Here is a 14,553-nt window from a genome sequence, read left to right as displayed (position 1 = left end):
AGGAAGGAGGGGTGAGGTGGGCGTCAGGAAGGAGGGGTGAGGTGGGCGTCAGAAAGGAAGGGTGAGGTGGGCGTCAGGAAGGAGGGGTGAGGTGGACGTCAGGACAGAGAGGGGTGAGGTGGGCGTCAGGACAGAGAGGTGAGGTGGGCATCAGGAAGGAGGGCTGTGTAGGCAGCAGGCACAGGTTTTTCCTGTTGTCACCTAATATGAATGAGTGAATTGAAATTTATTCTTTTCCCATTCTCTCTAAGTTTTTTCATTCCTGTACATCTGCATGTTGTCTGCCTGCATGCTTGCCATGGAGCCGGAGCTGCAGGTTGTTGTGAGCCACTCCATGTTCTAGGAACTGAATTTGGGTCTCTGTAAGAACAGCAAGTGCTCTTCACTGTGAAGCCATCTCTCCAGCCTCCACTCTTATCTACTGAGTTTTTAGTACAATTTTCCTTTAATAAAGTATTTCCCTCATACATTATAATCCATAAATTGCATTATAATGATTTTTTCCCAGCGTTTTGAATGGCAGAATGCTATTAAAGCTATGTTAAACTAATGCCTCTCTCTTCCTAGGCCTCCTATACTCAAACGCAAGATTGGTTTACACTAGCAAAGCAATGTCAGCAAACAGTAACGACCTTTTCGCTACCCTGCGGTGTACCCCACCATAAAACTGCATCACCAACTCTTTCTTCTGTGTCTGGTAAGCAAAGACAAGGCCCTTCAGAGTCTGCTGTCTGTTGCATCCTGCAGTTCAGAGGTGGGCAGAGGAGCTCACCACACAGACTCTGCCTCCCTTGTACTTCCTAGTGGGTTTTGTTGGGTTGTTGTTTGTTGGTTTGGCTTTTGTTATTGTTTGCTTGTGCTTTTGAAAGGGAGTCTGAAGGTGGATATGATAACAACAGAGGGAGGCAGTTAGAACTGAAGGCCCGTATTTATCAGCCATCTGATTTTGTTTGCTGAGACAGGGTCACATTGTGCAGTCCGGGCTAATTGCAGACTCTCTTTGTGTCTCGGGCTGGCTCTGCGATCATAGATCACAGCAATCCCTCTCGCCTCCTCCTCCACTGTGCTGGCATGGCGGGCCTTCCTGAGCAAGCCTAGCTCTTAGTTGCATGGTCTTTGTGCTGAGTTATTCCACTTGGACTCCTGATTCTTCTCACCTGTCAGCTTAGGCTAATAAATGTAATAAATGTGTAGAGAATTCTACCCCAGAGCCCGGCATACCTTCTCTAGTGTAGAGAATGCCACCCCAGAGCCCGGCACACCTTGTGTAGTCAGCTGGGGATTGTCTTGTCTTTATTTCTATAGCTCTTTCTATAGGTGTTGACAGAGGCTGCTGTCCTGCTAGGTTCTGTAGCTGTTTAGTCCCAAAGAAACACACAGAGGTCTACATTAATTATAAACTGATTGGCCTATTTGCTCAGGCTTCTTTTTTTTTTAACCTTTTATTTATTTATTTTTTAATATTTATTTATTTATTTTGTATACAATATTCTGTCTGTGTGTATGCCTGAAGTCCAGAAGAGGGCACCAGACCTCTTTACAGATGGTTGTGAGCTACCATGTGGTTGCTGGGAATTGAACTCAGGATTTTTGGAAGAGCAGGCAGTGCTCTTAACCACTGAGCCATCTCTCCAGCCCCTTGCTCAGGCTTCTTATTAACTAATTCTTACATCTTAAATTAGCCCATTATTCTTGTCTATGTTAGCCACGTGGCTTGGTACCTTTTATCAGTGAGGCATTCTTATCTTGCTTCCTCTGTGATGACTGCAGACTGAGTCTTTCCTCTTCCCAGAATTCTCCTGTTCTGGGTGCCCTGCCTATACTTCCTGCCTGGCTACTGGCCAATCAGCATTTTATTAAAGCAATACAAGTGACAAATCTTTACAGGGTACAAGACTGTTGTCCCACAGCACTTTATAAATCCCTCCTACCAAGTCTTTGCAGTGAAGTAGGTATAATATTTCTGAGCTGACAGCAAATGGACCGGGACTGTTGGAAATGCTAGAATTTCAGTCCTCAAGAAGCTAAGGCGAGAGGATTGTGACTCAAACAACAACAAAATGGAAATAATAGTGGGTGGACATTGAATTTGCCTTCTACTTCTCAGTTTAGACTATTTCTCTCCTTGGAAAACAGATCAGTTCTGTCATGGGGAGTCTTGTGGGTGATACCAATTTTTCATAAAAATTGAAAGAAACAGCCATGAAATGGGAGTCACCAATTAAGATAGGATCAAGGGGGAAATTCCAGACATGATCCTAAGAATTCAGGAAATCTGTAGCAGTTTGCTCTAACCTCTCTGCGATGTGTGTGTAGCACCTGGAGAAGGTAGATCTGAGTGCACTAACTGACTGAAAATCAACAACAACCCTTCCTCATTGAGAGGATGTATGTTTCTGTGTGCTTCCTGGCCTTCCTCCCCGTATTGTAGAGGACCCTTAGAGCACGGGACAGTGGACAGAAAGGCTGGCTGAAGGGCACTGGGCAGGAAGACCCCCTTGCTCTCTGCCAGCCCTGCTGTCCCTTGCAGGTGTACAGACTTGGGAGGGGGGAAGTTGTTATATTCATTTTCAATACAAAGTTATAATAAAATGTTTCTAGCCATGGAGATTTCAAGTCTGCTCACAGAAAGTGGACACTGATAGCAGGTACACCGATGACGGCCCCCAGAGCTGTGGAGTCCGGAGGGCAGACTGACGCGTGAGACCTCCATATTTCCCTGAATTCTGAAAGAGGAAATTAGGAACTAAACCTATTTTTGGGAGGGGGGGGGAGGGATGTAATCTTTTATAAGTCCCTGCATTATTTTGTCACTTTAATGATAAGAATTACATGTCTGATAGTTATTAAACGCTTTCTATGAATACTTAGTACATTTACACAAGGCAGCTTTAATTCCTGCTGGCAGATTTTTCCTCACGGCCTTCCAACGAGGCTTGAGAATCCCTCTAAAGTTCCTGGTCCGTGCGATTTGCCATTTTCTACAGCACCTACCTGGCAGTGGAAGAGCTGGGTCATTATCTAATCTATTAACCTTCTATAATTTAATACAGAGAATTTAATCTTCGATGATGGAGTTCACCCCAGGACAATAAAGAGCCTAACTAAAACCACCGAAATAATCCCTGAGATGGAAGAGGAAGAAGAAGGGTCCGTGTCAGTGAAAGACACGCCTTCCCAAGCGCTTCTGAGAGTTTACCTGGAAAGGAAAGATGAACAGGACAAACAAAAGATCGTGCACTTCTCGTCCTTTGACGAATTTCTCAACGCCTATATCATCTTCATCCTGAGAGAAGCCATTGAGCACATCACAGGCCATTTTTTTAGCGACAGCCCCGACTACATCAACTTTTACAGTGTCACCCAGGTGATATTTGATAAAGTGGAGCCCCGCAAGAAGACCGTAAGTTCACCCCAACTTGAAACAACAAAGGAAATCTCAGAAGAGAAATTGGAAAAAGTAAGTTTTAGTTCAAAGAGTGAGAGCATCGGGCCAGAGGGCAGGGCCGACTGGTGTATTTCTCACAGAACCTATGACATCGGCAACAGAAGGGAATTTGAAAGTTTTAAGAAGTTTCTAAAGGGAACATTAGGAGAAAGATACTGGTGGCTGTGGATGGACATTGAGAGGTTAAAAGTTCTTAAGGACCCTGGAAGACATCAAAGGTACTTGCATTTTTATTTGCCAATAGTTTAAAAAAGAGCAAATTATAGAATATTTGTTTGAGTTATTCAAGCACAAACATTAAATATTAGAATGTGCTTTATGCACCGGGAAGGGTTAAAACAATGATCTTTATTTTATAATAGATTTTTGACATCACAAGTTTTCTGATTTCATAGTTTGAAGATACCAGGGCTGAATAGGTAGCCTATTTGTGGGGGCACATACATACATGCAAGCCAAAAACTCAAGATACATAAAATAAAAAGTAAGGCTAATAAGTAAATAAATAAACAATAAATAAATAAAACCGATATCAATAATAGTAGTTATTTGGGTTTGAATAATATTTCTTTCCATAAATTCCAGATCTGCTGTAAAATTATACTTTTTGTAGTGTCATAATATTATAAAAATTTTATATAAAAAGTAGTTTATCAGCTATATGATCACACTCATATTAGGCAGCTATGGATGCCAGTATGGGGCCTCTTGTCCCAGCAGGCTGCCTGGCTGACACATGCCGTGGTCTCTGGTCAGATGCCACAGAGCTGTCTGTCTCCCCTGAAGCTGTGTGTCTGACTGGCTCCACGCTTCAGATTACCTTGAGTGTCCATCCTCACAGGACACTGCTTTAAGACAGCCCTTAGGTCTGTAGCTCCTGATCTAATCTGAAGCACCGTAGACTGCATTTCTTCCTAAGGGCTTGGTGGAGACCCGCTAGTGACTGGGTTATTAGAGTAGAATTTGGGTCACAGAGCTTATGCTTTGATTCAAGCTCAGCAAATGGTTGATTCTGTAACCTGCCTTGATCCATATTTGTAAGACATATCAGCAGAGTCATATACAAGAAACACTGGGATTTTCAGGACCAATACTATGGACTTCTGTTGTCTCTATAATGAATTACCCATATCCAGTAACCTAAAAGCCACAGTTCCAGAGGTAATCTATTTCTTTACATTTTACAGTTTATGGAGGAAACTGTCCTTGGTTTAAGGCCCCTCCTCTCCCCGCTCTGGCCGCACTGTGGCTCCTGGAGAAGGATTTCCCACACTCCCTTGCTGCTGATTTCCTCCCCTCTGCCTTTTTTTTTTTTAACCATTATAGGTAACAAAGTTACAAATTTTGGAGATTTGGTGTGCACAATTCTACAAGGCCATCCAGCTTATTGAGAAAAGCAAACACCCTTGGAAATAATTTCTGTCTATAAACCCTTTAGTATTCTGTAATGACGGTTGGTGCAGAGGTATTATTTGAGAAGTTGAACAATGTATTGACCTGTGTACAACTGTTTCCTCTAAGACATCTTGAGAAAATGAAGAAGTGCTACCTTGTGAGCAGTGGGGAGCGCTACCTTTCTACAGAGATCCTCTCCAAGTTTAAACTGCTCAATGGGTCCCGGTGGACAGAAGAACATTTGAAAAACATTCAGATTGAAGTCATAAAACCCCTGCTTCTGTACTGGTAAGGAAAATGAAGTGGATCAAAGTTACTTTCCTTTGCTTCTCTTAGGCTAGATACAAATAACTCATTTTGTCTCGTGGTGGTTATGTAACTATGGAAAGTTAAAGTGACCAGTTTATCTTTGCTTTCTTTGAAAAGCATTTAATTTTCAGATGCTTGGTGTGGTGGTTTGAATAAGAATGGCCCCCATAGGTTCATATATCCAAATGCTTGGTGGCCAGGGAGTGGAACTATTGGAAAAGATTATAAAGGATTAGGAGGTGTGGCCTTGTTGGAGGAAGTATGTCACTGGGGGGGGGGGCATGGACTTTGAGGTTTCAATATACCAGGGCCAGTCTGTTTTTCTCTTGGCCCGTGGACCAGAATGTATCTCTCAGTTATTGCTCTGGCATCATGCTTGTGATATGCTCCCTGTCATGATGAAAATGACTAACCTCCGGCACTGTAAGCAAGCTCCCTTTAAATGCTTTCTTTTGTAAAAGTTGCTGTGGGCATGGCGTCTCTTCACAGCAGCAGAAGTTGGTACCAGGAGTGGGGGTTTCTGTGATGGGCCTGACCTTGCTCCTTGCTGGTGGAATGTGGATTAGGAAAGCAGCTGAATGCTTTAAGCAGGGCTTGTGGAGTCGTACTAGCAGGAGCGTGGAAGAAAGTGGTGCTGAGAGCAGTGTGAATTATGGCGGCCTGACTCAAGAGGACTCAGGGGAAAGAATATTAATTAGTAAGTGGCCTAGGGACCATTTTTGTGATGTTTTGATGAAGACTGGCTGCTTTTTGCCCTTGTCCCCAAAATCTACCTGAGGTTAAATTGAAGAGTTTGGATTAATTACTGGCAGAGCAGGGTTCAAGGCAGCAGTGTGGACTGGGTCACATGGTTACTGGGGAGTGTGCAGATGCTGATCTGTAAGGAGAGAAGGAGCAGGCCAGACAGAGAGAAGGACAACAAGTCCAGTCAGAGGAGAAAACGAGCAGTGGAATGGAGCGAAGTCCACGCTCAAGGAAATAAAAAGTTTAAAGAAAAACCGGATGCTAAATGGAAAAAAGGGAGTGGTGATTTCAGGGCAAGACCCCACCCAGCTAAGCTTGTGAAAAAGAACTCAAGAAAAATGTAAGCAATGAAGGGAACCACCACCAACAGAAAGCTGGTAAAGATGTAGAACAGGGGCCACAGTCCAGTCCCAGCAAGCAGCAGAACTTGGCAGCTTCAGCCACGTGGTTCTGGGTTTACAGTTAAGGATACAGGAAAAGAGGTTGTAGTGAAAGACCCCCCCCTCCCCGAGTTGGGAGACTCTCACTCAAGTCTGGGGATAACACGACCCCCCAAGAACTCACGAGAGATCATCCTTGCTGTAATCACGTGAGGTTTATTGACAGGAACCATCGTGCTGGGGCCGAGACTCATTTCCCATGCAGGGGTAGAGGAGTTCGACCCCAAGTAGCTGGGAGAAGGGGTATTTAAGGGAAGAAACCACAACCCAAAGGGGGTAGGGAGGGCGTCATTGGAAGATTCCGAAAATACCAGTGATAATCACAAGGGGGTAACTCCCCATTTCTCAAGATTGTTCTCAAGATTATAATCTAACTTTGTGGTCAGTCAGTTCCTGGAACAGAGTCACTGAACCTGCTAACCTAGATATTTGGCTCTACTCTTCCTGCTAGGGGGTCTGGATTTATCCTGGTCTTTCAGTAGAAGTTCCCTCTCTGGTGAAGGAAAGCTGCTGAGGCTAGGTCTGTGTCAGGGGTGTCCCTGAACCTGTGAATGTGAAGCCTGGATTGTCTTGGAACCCCCGAGATGTTGGGGATGCCAGAGCACTGGAGTATCTGCCTAGGAAAGCTGCAGACAGAGTGTAGAACCAGCCCAAGAGAGAGAAATACATCGCAGTCCACAAAGGTGGAAGGAGTTGGGAATCTGAAGAGTTTTGACATCAGACACAGATGCAGAGTTTGGAGTTTGCCCAGCTGGTTTTCAGTCTTGCTTTGGTCCAGTGTCTCCTGGCTATGCTCCCATTTGGAATGGCGATGCACAGCCTGTGCCATAGTGTGTTGGGGGAATGTCTGCTTTTTTATTTTACAGTTAAGAGATTGCTTTGAGTCTCAGAAGAGACTTTGAACCTTGGGCTTGAAAACCGTTGAGACTGTGATATTATAGACCATGGGAACTTTAGAAGTTGGAGTAAGGTGTTTTTGCATTACACTGTGGCTACAAGCCCTTGGAAGCCTGGAGTGGAAGTGGTGGTTTGGATAAGAATGGCCTCCCTGTGGGCTCTTATGCTTGGTTACTAAGGGGTGGAAATATTTGAAAGAATTAGGATTAGGAGGTGTGACCTTGTTGGAGGAAGTTTGTCCCTTGGAGGTACACTTAGACTCTCAAAATCCCAGACTAGGTTCATTCTACAGAGTGAATTCCAAAACAGTCAGAGATATAGAAAAAGGACCTTGTCTCAAAACAAACAAACAAACAAACAGAAACAACAACAAAAACCCCAGCAAAATGTTGATATATTTTTAGTGCTAATTTGAGCAGCTTTTATTTGATTTTATAAATACAGGCCTGCTTTAAAACCACCACAGCATATTTTGTTATTTTTAAATTCCTTAATACTTTCATGTATTTCTTTTTCTTATCAAGCAGATAATAAGTTTAATAATATGGATTTTTTAAATTTATATTACCTTTTTCTATTAGAGAATGAAGTATAATGAAGTAACATAGTTTTTTGTTTGTTTTTGGTTTTTTGAGACAGGGTTTTCTGGAGCTTTGGAGCCTGTCCTGGAACTCACTCTGTAGAAAAGGCTGGTCTTGAACTCACAGAGATCTGCCTGCCTCTGCCTCCTGAGTGCTGGGTTAAAGGCATGCGCCACCACTGGCATAGAAAAATACTTTTAAGGTGAATCAGTAGAAAAAAGAACTAGAAAGTGACAGAAAGGATTAATAATCATGATGATGAATTATATCGTTTGTATGCTTTTAATTCTGAGATATATTATAGTTCCATCTTAACATATGAATCTTAAGGTTTTTTCTTCAATAAACAGGGGACCAAGGTTTTGTGTAACTCATTCGGTATCAACAAAAAATGCCAGCGCGGAGCTGAAATTCTGGCGCCTTCGCCAAGAGAAACCCAGGAAGGATGTTGACCCTTTCCCACAGATGGCAACCCTCCTGCCCTTAAGACCAAAGTCTTGCATTCCCCAGGTCCCCGAGGTCCAGGTAGGGTGTCCAGCGTGGGAGCTGCCCTTTATTAACTGCACAGCTAATATCTGTCCTTGGGTTTGTCAACTGCTGTGGTTCGAACACAAGCTATACCCTATAGGCTTCCATGTTTGAGACTTTGTCCCCAGTTGGCACTGTTTGGGAAGGTTGCGGAACCTTTAGAGGTCCCCACCTCCATATTGGAGGAAGTGAGTCCCTGGGGCTGGGTCCTGAAGCCTCACTGGCCAGGCCCCATCTCCTGTTCACACTCTGCTTCCTGAACGTAGGTACAGTGTGATCAGCCAGCTTCCTGTTCCCGCCACCATGCCTTCCCCGTGATGGAGCAAACCACTCTGGAGCTGTGAGACACATTATTACCCTTCCTCCCCCGGGTTGCCTTTATTAGCATGTTTATTAGAGGAATGAGAAAGTGACCAGGGCAGCCACAGATACGGCATTTATCACAAGCGGTTGCTGCTGGAACATACACACGGCCACAGGGAGGAAGGAGGGAGGGCCCTGTGTGCTCAGCAAGCAGAAAAACCCTTCTGATATGAACAACTCACTTGTCTGCCGGAAGTTCTCTGGCGGCCTCCTCTTATGCTTAGAATAAAACATGAAAACTGTGCCCAGCTGTGCAGGTCCCTGCTAGCCCCGCCCCTCACTTTCCCACATTCTTCTCTGGTTTACCACAACCCAGCCACACTGCTTCCTCTTGTTTTATTGCGGCTTGTTAGTGTCCCCCATCTTGGTCAGGCACTTGGTCCTGCAGAAGAGCTGGGTTTGGTTCCCAGCATCTACATAAAGTGGCTCATCAGTACCTGTAACTTCAGTTTCAGGGGATTAGATGCCTTCTTCTGGCCTCTGTGTGCACTTACACAAGTGTGCTGCACACACATATACATTCAGATGTGTGTGTGTGTGTGTGTGTGTGTGATCCAAACTTACTAACAGGTTTTCCCATGCCTTATACTCTTAAACTATTTTTTAATTTACTTTTAAATGAGGAGGGCTGAAGAGATGGCTCCGTGGTTAAGAGCACTTGCTGCTCTTTCAGAGGACCTGAGTTCAGTTCTCAGTACCCAGCTCATAACTTTCCAGCTCTGACCTGAGAGCCTGAGAGAGCATGTGCACACCACACACACACACACACACACACACACACACACACACACACACACACTAATGTATGGACCAAGCAAGGTGATGTACACCTTAAATCCCAGCACTTGAGAGACAGAGGCAAGCAGATCTCTGTGAGTTTGAGGCCAGACTGATCTCCACTGTGAGTTCCAGGGCATCCAGGTCTACAAGGTGAGACCCCGCCTCCAACGAGAAAATAAAAATGATTCCACAGTGTGGGAACTACTCTGCCACCCTCCTCCACCCCAGACCCTGAAAGCTACTGTCCTATTTTCTGTTCCTATAAATTTAGTCACATTTTTATAATATATATTTGATTATAAGCCCAGACTGTTCTAGTATTTCTCATTAACAGTTGCTTAATACCAAACTACTCGCCCTTGCTGTGTAGCCCAGGCTGGCCTTGAACTTGTGACCTTCTTGCTTCAGCCTCCCAAGTGCTGGGACTACAAACGAAAACCACCTGCCCCGCCTTAGCCTGAAGCTACACCAGAGAAGAGCAGCTTTGCCAGTTTCCTAAGCACCATTCTCTTTCCCACCGCTGACTCTTCTTCCCTCTGGCTAGGGGACCCCTCCCCCTCCCCATTATCTGTTCTTCCTCCAAGGTCTGTCTCAGAGCCTGCCTGAGAGCTCACAACTGTCCTTGGCCCACAGCCCACCTTATAGTTTTGTTGAAAAAATACATTTTATTACTTTTGTATGTGCGGGTATTTTGTTTCACATGCATGCCTGTGTACAGTGAGCATGACCACAGGTGCCGGAGGAGAGCTTCAGATCCCTTGGTACTGGAATGACAGACAGTTTCGGGCCACCATGTGGCTGCTGGGAATTGAACATGGGCCCTATGGAAGAGCAGTCAGTTAACTGTTGAGCCATCTCTTCCTCTGCTGCCATTAGAAACGGTTTAAGAACGGGAAAAATAACCATAAACATAAAATGTCCCTGAAAAGGAAGATGCAGTATTGTTAAGTTCTAGGTCCTTTGCTATGGCTAAGCAAGCATCTTTGTTTGACTTCCCTGCCCCACCATCTCCTGGTGCTCTCCCACACAAGTCCTAAGCCTATCTGTTCCAGAAGAAGGGCTGGTTGCCAAGTTCTTCCCCAGGAAGGAGTCTGCCTCCATGGTCCTGGAAGTAAGGACTTAGCCCGTCTCTGGCTCCGCTTGTCATCTGAGCTGCTCTGAGTTTACTGTCTCACAAAACCTGCATAAGCACGGGGGATGGTTTGTTTTAGTGCGATGTTCAGTGGGCAGTAGAGTGAGGGTTGAAAGCTAGAGAGAAAACAAGCTTGAGGTAACGCGGAACTTTATTATCTCTGCTTTCATTTTGCTCATTTTCATTTCACTATTTCTTCACTTTTAGGGAGAAGAAATCAGTTTATCGCAACGATCTAAATCGCCTAAGAAATTGTCAAGAGTAAGCACCGGGTCTCAGAAGCCTGGGAGGAGCGAGTCCTTGCACCCTGTTCCTTCCAAGGACGACAGGCTTGAGAAAGAGTAGGTGCAGTTCTTTTGAATGTTAAGTGTTTTACTCTATTGGTTTTTAATGTGAATTTTTAGGATTTAGTAATATGTGTTAGAGGCTTATGATTGACCTGCCTATGCTAAGTTAGAAGAATCCCAGACAGTAACACGTATAAGGCGACGGTGCCCGCGTCCAGCTGCTGTCAGACTTCTAACTGACCTCTGAGGAGGAGCTTTACTCTAATCCTCTTCTCGAGTTTGAGAACTCTAGGAGGCTTGCGCCGGTTAGCACAGTGAGTTCTCTGCTGTGTCTCCTCTCTTTATATTGTTCTGTACTTCCAGTCGGATTTTTTTTTCTTTACCCTGAAAATATCCTTTGCTATCAACTTTGGATGATTCTTTGTTTAGTAATTCATTACTTGACATTTGTTCTTATTTTTACCGAAGTAAAATTCATATAACAATAAAGTTAGCAGCCTGACTCATATTAAGTGCATACAGTCTGGTCTTCGGGGCATTTGCAAAGTGGTCTACCATCACACTGCATAACCCCTGCATCCCATACACGTGTGTGAGATCAATTCAGAACTGCTGTTCTACACATCACACAGTTGTCTCTGTGAGGAGCCCTAAATTTGTGATCTGTCTATCACTCTCACAGAGTGAGAGTGAGCTCTGTATGATGCGGTCACCAACATGAATTATGTCACCATTGATAAACAGGCAGACTTTAGAAATTGGGTTTATCTCCACTGAAGTTGAACTTTTTATTTGAGAACCCTTTTACATTAGTTTTTGTAAATTCCATGCTCAGAAACAGGAAGAATAAGATTGGAAGAGAGAGACGATCAATGTAGTTTTAGATGATCAATGCAGTTAGCGGAAAAGCCAGTGTGGGTAGCGCAGCAGGTCAAATAATCACACAGAAATCACATTAATTATAGCACTGTTTGGCCTATTAGCTCAGGCTTTTTATTAACCAACTCTTACATCTTAAATTAACCCATTCCTGTTCATCTGTGTACTGCCATGTGGCTGTGTCCTACTAGTAAGGTTCCAGCGGGAGCATCTGTCTCCTTCAGCAGCTCCATGGCGTCTCTTTGACTCCACCTACTCTCTCTATCCTTCCAGCGTGGCTATATTCTGCCCTGGCATAGGCCAAAGCAGCTTTATTCATTAACCAATAAAAGCCACACACATACAGAAGGACACTGCACATCACATGGTGCATATTTAATTAGTAGTAAATGACTGGATGTAGAGTTTACAGTTCCCTTGGTGAGTGAGACAAACATGTATTCGGTTCCAGGTTCTCCATGTCCTTGCCAACAGAAAATTTATGTGTTAAAAAGGTCAGGGTAACCATAATGAAAGTCTAATACTACACTAGAGTGTGCTTGAGATATTTATGACCCTGGAAGGAAGGGATTGGAGCCCAGGACGCACACAAGGAAAATGGAGCTACTGAGCTTCTAGTGAAGGTGGAGTTGGTAAGGAACCAGAAGAGACCAGCAGGCCTCTGAGGAACGGGTGATACACATCAAGGCCAGCATGGTGTCCTGGAAGACGAAAGGGGTGTGGGGAACCGAACCTGGGTCTCCTAGCAAGAGAAACACACACTCAACCACTGGAGCATCTTTTCAAGCCTGCAGTGTTTGCTCTTTATTTTGAGAGAAGGTCTCGGTCCATCCCAGGCCTGCCTTGACCTCATGGGGCAGTCCAGACCGGTCCTGACCTCCTGCTTAGCTTCTCAAGCAGCTGGGATAACAGATCTCAAACTACATTTCTCTCAAAACAAAAAGTTAGAAGGGTGATCTGTATTAATTTGTTCATTTTTACTTTCAAAATACTTTTCCAGGTACTGCTTACCACCTGGCCTTGCTGGTCACAGTTTTAGGGACGGCATTCATGCTTCACCATCAAACCTGACGTTAATTATGTGTTTCTATCCAGTCGTCAACACTTTGAGGAAGTTCTTTGATACCACTTAGATTGATAGCACGCAGACCTCTTAACTGACCAGTTGGCTCTCTCGTCTACACTTTAGGTCCAAGTGGCTCTCAGAGGGCAGCACGGTTGTTCGTTTGACATCTTTTACTGACATCTCTGAGTGTCTGAAGCCCCAGCTCGACAGAAAGTACACTTATACAGAAGAGCTCAGTGTAAGTATTTTAAGGACTGAATAGCCATGGTCCTCATTTAATCAAGTCCCTAATTTTAGAGATTTAAAAAAAACTTACACTTTTTTTTTCTCTACTAAACAACACATTTTGTTTTTTAGTTGGAAAGGAATTTTCCCACAGAATCTGCACCGGTGGGTTTTTTTTTTTTTGTTTTTGTTTTTTGGTAGTGTCGGTCGTCTCAGTCTTACACTGGTCTTGATCATTCTTTTTCCTTCCTATCTCTTTTTTTCATTTTTTTTTGTTTTTGTTTGTTTGTTTTGTTTTTGTTTTAAGGCAGGGTTTCTCTGTGTAGCCCTGGCTGTCTGTAGACCAGGCTGGCCTCAAGCTCACAGAGACCTCCCTTCTAAAATAACACTGGATGTCATGTCCTGGAAATCTCAATTTTTTTTAAAAATAAAGGCAGTGTCTTAGTCAGGGCTTCTATTGCTGTGAAGAGACACCTTAACCACCACATCTTTTATAAAGGAAAACTTTTAATGGGGCTGGTCTACAGTTTCAGAGGTTTAGTCCATTATCATCATGGTGGGACATGGGGGCATGCAGGTAGAGGTGGTGCTGGAGAAGGAGCTGAGCGTGGAGAAGGAGCTACATCCTGATCCTGCAGGCAACAGGAAGTGGTCTGAGACACTGGGCATGGCTTGAGCATATATGATACTTCAAAGCCTGCTCCAAGAGACACACTTCCTCCAGCAAGGCCACACCTCCTAATAGTGCCACTCCCTATGAGCTTATGGGTCAGTTACATTCAAACTACCACATTCCACTTCCTATCACTCATAAGCTCGTAATAATAACATAACGCAAAATTCATTTAATCCAACTTCAAAAGTCCCCACAGTCTATCCCAGTCTCAACAATGTTTTAAAGTCCAATGCTTAAATTCTCTTCTGAGATTCATGCAATCTCTTAACTGTAATCCCCTGTAAAATAAAAATAAAGGACAGATCACACACTTGCAACGTGTAATGGCACAGAATAGGCATTGCTATTCTAAAACATAAGAAAGGATGCATAGTGAGGAAACACTGGACCAAAGCAAGACAGAAATCCAGCTGGGCAAACTCCGAACCCTGCATCTCCGTCGTGTCTGATGTCAATGTGCTCTTCAGACTCCAACTCCTTCAGCTGTGTTGACTGAAACACCCTTCTTTCTCTTGGGCTGCTTCCTCTCCCTGTTAGCCGCTTTTCTCAGCAGGTAACTTACGGCTCTGGCATCTCCAGCATCTTGGGTCTGTAAGGCAAATCAGGCTTCAATTTCACAGTTTCACATAATGGTCTCTCTAGGCCACCATTCAAAGACTCCCCTGACACACGTCTGACCCACGTCTGGCCTCAGCAGCTTCCCTTAATCTCAGAGGAAAGTTCTCTGACACCTTTTGTCCTTGACTCTCAAATCAGAACCACGGGGCTGAAGCTGCTGTGTTCTGCTGCTTGCTCGGCCAGTA

General features: G+C 44.2%; 1 protein-coding gene across 2 annotated transcripts in view; it reads left to right on the top strand.

The window, feature by feature from the left end:
* Window positions 1-14,553, top strand: part of Rgs22 (regulator of G protein signaling 22) — a 101,509-nt gene that overhangs the window by 37,925 nt on the left and 49,031 nt on the right. For both annotated transcript variants that reach the window (XM_050162899.1, XM_050162892.1), the window contains exons 7-12: window positions 568-697; window positions 3,054-3,666; window positions 4,970-5,131; window positions 8,165-8,339; window positions 10,825-10,958; window positions 12,973-13,087. In XM_050162899.1, coding sequence (XP_050018856.1) covers window positions 568-697; window positions 3,054-3,666; window positions 4,970-5,131; window positions 8,165-8,339; window positions 10,825-10,958; window positions 12,973-13,087 — 1,329 coding nt within the window. The remainder of the gene's footprint in view (window positions 1-567; window positions 698-3,053; window positions 3,667-4,969; window positions 5,132-8,164; window positions 8,340-10,824; window positions 10,959-12,972; window positions 13,088-14,553) is intronic.

This window comes from Alexandromys fortis, unplaced genomic scaffold, assembly GCF_014885135.2.
Source record: "Alexandromys fortis isolate MF-2015 unplaced genomic scaffold, M_Fortis_MF-2015_v1.1 scaffold_17, whole genome shotgun sequence".
In the NCBI taxonomy this organism is placed as follows: Eukaryota; Metazoa; Chordata; class Mammalia; order Rodentia; family Cricetidae; genus Alexandromys; species Alexandromys fortis.
This window is presented reverse-complemented; position numbering and strand designations above follow the sequence as displayed.